At 39.7% G+C, this 5,076-nt stretch overlaps 1 protein-coding gene across 1 annotated transcript in view; it reads left to right on the forward strand.

The window, feature by feature from the left end:
* Positions 1-4,394: 4,394 nt before the first annotated feature.
* The window catches only part of LOC131892574 (uncharacterized), a gene marked incomplete at its 5' end in the record, with an annotated part of 3,853 nt that continues 3,171 nt past the window's right edge, over positions 4,395-5,076 (forward strand). The window contains 1 exon segment of the mRNA XM_059242374.1: positions 4,395-4,461. Coding sequence (XP_059098357.1) covers positions 4,395-4,461 — 67 coding nt within the window.

Here is a 5,076-nt window from a genome sequence, read left to right on the forward strand (position 1 = left end):
CCATATCTGGAATCACTTGCTGGGATCCACCTTAAATGTTGGATTATGGCCTGGCGACATCAAGGCACCCCACGAAAACAAGCCTATAGGCTTATGGGGAGGTCTGGGGTCTCATATTAAATTTGTTCCTCACACAAAATCCCTGAGTACCCAAACCGGGTACATCCATACACACATATATCTCAACTTCTGCCATTAAACCATTTTAAAATGTAAAATTTATTCGAAAAATGGAACGAATTACTGTAATTTCGCCACTACTGCCCAGCGTATTTGTCATGCTTCCAGGTTTAATGAATTCCTTTATCTTGATCATATGCACCAAATGCTTCTTGCAACATGTGATGAGCGATGAAAAGTATTGAGCGAATACTATCTATCTTTAGACCGGGGAAATGATTGATATGTGGTTTTGAATTGTAATGCTCAGTCCAAACCCATTGGAACTAAATGTCGAAAGTTTTGCCAAATTTGCCCAAGCAGAAAGTTCGCTCACGAAATCAAGAAGTCTCTCTGACATTCAGAGTCTGCTAAGACATTTTCCTACAGTATAGGTCTCTCTGCAATCAAAATAGTCAGAGAGGAAAATGCTCGCACCAATGTGGTCGCCTCTAATAGGGCTATGTTGTATGGTTTTCTCACGTCTCGCAATTTTGCGGTTTAGTTGTCATTACGTGAGAAATAAGCAGAATGTCGATTCGACCATCACATGGCTAGAAATACCATTACCCTAATTTGTTGGGGACTGATGAACGAACATGTAGTCATGTTGTAACGAAAAGTTCTTGAGTTAACCACAAAATGAAGCGGGTTCTCTCTTTGTCTTCCAAAGGAAGCTAATTCAAAAGTTTCACATGGAATGCCCAAGAGTATAACAAGCGACTAATAGACTAAAGTGACTCACTCTACTATCACATTTGGTCGATGAAAAAGCAAGTCGCATCTGACAATTGAAAGCTCTATCATATCTGAACTAACTCTCATTTAAAGCTAATGGATGTATGTTTGTATGTATTGTCAGTAAGTGAATTTACACTTTTTGAGGAAAGGGGCAAAAGAAACAATGTCATTCAGGGAGGGTTTTCACAAATATTCTAACTTGGTTTTTCAAAGATGCCAAATCTCCGGGGAATTGAGGCTGATGAAAGGGTTTGTAGGATCTTAGAGTGATTGTCTTCCATTTTCTTTGGTGATGTTGTTCGATTTATCGGGAAATTGACAACCACCGGAGCGTGATCGCTCATGCTGTTTTAATATGCATGTTTCCCGACACTGGCAGCAACCTTGTGAATGTGAAGACCGAGTCAATCTCTGACTCGATAGTAATCAATCCTGCTTCCGTTTGGCTATATTGTCCATAAAAGGCCCATGAACCGAGTGAAATAGATGTCCCACTGCCTCGACAACCTTTTTTGAGTTTAGACTTTAGGAGTCACGGTTGGACAATTCAGTGATTGTTATCCACAGGACGTGAATGACAGATAATCAATCGATTTATTCCTCAATGAGTGGAGGTTGTTTTGCAAACCTCAAATGTATGGATCATTGAACTCAAACAAATTTGCCCATTGTATGTCTAACACTCCCAAAAATGTTGGGGAAAGTAAGTTTACAAGCAGATCTTTGCTCCCTTCAATAGTGATCACATGGCTCAGAAACAGTTTGTTATATTCGAATCAAAATTTGTCACAACTGTAGCAAGCAACTGGGGGACATGCCTGCACTTTCATACATAGAGATGTACGATATCGATTTTCGGTTTTTGATTTTCGATTTTTTTTTCTTCTGAAATCTGAGTTTGAAGGTTTGAGAAAACTGGATTTGGAAGCTTCTGCGGATCTGCACGGGAGATTACCTACAAAAGCTGACTTTTTGGCTCGTTTTCCGATCTTGGCCTCAGTTACATGTCGGTTCTTGCACATTCATGATATTCTTTAATAACATCAAATACATTAGAAATATAAAGTGCATCTTCCTAATTAAGAAAATGGTTTCGGCGAATCTTGAATGAGATATCCACATTGAACTTGCTTGTTCTGTGTGAGCTGCTCCTACCATTAGTTGGACACAATCAGTCAATTCTCTTCGGAAATTCTAGGATTCCAAGCTACTGTATGGCCTTTTGAAAATGGAATAACTATAAAATTGTAAGCATACATATCTAACTGCAACAAATGAACATGATTTTTGTTTTCATTCATGGGAATCGGCTTTTGAATTGAATTGTTGAACGCTTTTCATGTCAGTTGACCATCAAGGTTTTTCTCTATATGTGCGCTTAAATCTTGCCTCTAGCACCGACGATTGTGTTGACTTCACTTCAACGTAGACAATTCTTTTGTCAATGAATTTTATGGGTTTGTGGTGAAGCGTCTGACTGGCGGCTGGCCATTAGTTAACAACTTCATTTCCAACAAGTCGCACTTTCTCAAGACAGCATGACGATGATCAAGCCCATGTTGTAATGCTACTCTTCGAATGTGACACTCACTCAGGGTTGGTAAAGAAAGTAGGGCTTGTTTGAATTTTTTGTCACACAAATGGTGAATACCTGGCTGGAGATCCGGATGATACCTTGGTTTGCTCTCTTGACTGGAAGTATGTAGTTCAGGTATGTATACGTACGTCTCGTGTCTCATCATGAGGTACACCTTGAACGTAGTTGGTGGTGCAAAATATATCACCAACCTTTTGACCAACCCTGATTTCAGAGACTAAAGGTAACAAAAAGCAGGATATACTCGAACGAGGTGCTTGGCAATAAATAACCGCACAAGACAATTTCCGTCCGTCGTCATGGTTTGAAAGAAAAGCCCTCTCAATCCCACGGTTGATTNACAATTTCCGTCCGTCGTCATGGTTTGAAAGAAAAGCCCTCTCAATCCCACGGTTGATTTTACGACTCCCTTGTGGTGTCCATTTTTATGGCCTCGCCAATTCTGATTAGAATATGTGGTTTGAGTGAAAAAATGCCTTCTCAGAGACCTAATGATGATCTCTTTTGCACTGTTTGAAAGAGAGCATTTGACATCCTTGATTCGGAAGGAATAGGCTTTGTGTTTCTCCAACGAGCATGACATCACATGAGGTGGCGAGATCGTTATCTTTTCATTCATCTTTTAGTCATATTGGTTGGAACCTTTTGCCTGAGTTTTCGCGTGAAATATTCTTTACGGTGGATTCGAAAATCGAAACCTGGCTTGGACGTACGCAGCATGTAGACTACACAACTTTCGTGGATTGTAAGCCCTCCCACATTCATCAGTAGAAAATCGCTTCTCCAGCTGTACGAAGCATCGCTATGGGATCCAACTTCAACTTGACATTCTTGGGACTTTTGATTATTGGAACTATTGGTTTCAGTCATGAATTGAGAGATAACTATGAAAACGCAACATCAGCACGTCAAGGAAAATGTGAGTTTCAAAACAATATGTTCAGAGGTAGCATGAAAAAAAAATTCCCCAGGTACGTATCTATCATAAATAAGCCGATTAGCTAGCAACACTTCTCTGAAGATGTCTTCTCAGATTCAGGGGTTATCTTCCACTTGGCTAATTAACTAAGATGACGTTTGTGTGATGAATAATAATGGATGTGTGTCTGTATCAATCATGTGCGATTCTGATCTTTATGTTCCGTCTTGTCAGGACTCACCTTTGAGCCGACCAGTATTTTCATTCATATCCTACTAAAATACTTAGCCCACTTGTGTTGGTGTCCTGAATCCATGGACATGATTCCATACATCAGGCAGAATTCAATCAAATGGGTGTCTGTGCCAAATATCTCACGTTGTATCAAAGACACTATTGGATGAATCTTATGGACTTATTGAGCAAACCCCCAATGCTGGACGGCTAGTTTTGCCAGGTTTGATGGGAAAGAGGTCCTGGTTTTGACCTTATCGTTGATGTGAAAAGCTCTGAAAACTGTTTGCAATCATGCCAAAACCTTTTTTTTCAAAGCTATGAGACAAACATTCCACCCAGGGACAAACAATTGAGACCCACGTGAATTCACTCCCGGACTCTTGGTGTTGCGTGTAATGTTTCATAATCGTGGGCACAGTGGTTTGAATGCCTTAAATGGTTAAGTTTGGATTGAAATCAAGTACCAAGATATGTCTTGACATTTTTTTAGCCTGCAAATCCGCCAAGGACCTCTTTGATTTTTTTTGTTGCTCTATGCACTTTTAACTCCAAACGCCAAAAACTTGTTTGCATAGAAATGGATCAACATTTCTCATTGATTAAAGCCTATTTGACGGAAATTACAAGCATACTTCGTTAAGGCATGAATACAAATCAGGATAAGATATATATCCAATAGCTACTGAGTTGTGGGGGATGGATTGGTCCTGTTTTCACAAGTTTCTTTTTTTTTCTTTTTAGTGTTTTCACTATTCAACATAGTGACCTTCAACAATGGACCTTGTTCAAGTTCTAGCTCTGTTGGCAGGTAATAATATTCGTTTAAAAAGGAAACTCATCAAGCACATTTGATTCACGTTTCCATGTATGGTTGTGCCATCTCTTTATGACGATTTTTTTTTTGGGGCGGACTTCCTTACCGCTACCGGGATTGGAATCCCAGCAGTTCAAGACGAGAAGATTATTTATTATACTTGACTTTTATTTATATATATTATTTGATCGACCAACGAATTGGAGTTGGCTGATCTGGCTAATCCTTGAATAAAAGGTTGATCCGGAATTTTAGTCAAAAACTTGTCCAAGTATAATAAATAATCTTCTCGTCTTGAACTGCTGGGATTCCAATCCCGGTAGCGGTAAGGAAGTCCGCACAAAAAAAAAATCTTGCTACTGGATCAACCCCTACATAAACCCAACGAATATTTGAGGGCAGCAAATTGAACAATGAAGGAGCCCGAGAAAGAAGAGAGTTGGACTTCATTGTTTTAACTAGCCTGGTTTCTCGAGGGCTTGAAGGTGCTCTCAAAACGCACATTAAGCCTCTGCGGTAACTACAATTGACCCTTAATCCTGGGTTGGACAAAGCTCATGAATGCTTTTGAAAACGTACAATATCAGATACCTTTCGTACCTTCTCTGA

Source organism: Tigriopus californicus, unplaced genomic scaffold (genome assembly GCF_007210705.1).
Source record: "Tigriopus californicus strain San Diego unplaced genomic scaffold, Tcal_SD_v2.1 Contig53, whole genome shotgun sequence".
In the NCBI taxonomy this organism is placed as follows: domain Eukaryota; kingdom Metazoa; phylum Arthropoda; class Copepoda; order Harpacticoida; family Harpacticidae; genus Tigriopus; species Tigriopus californicus.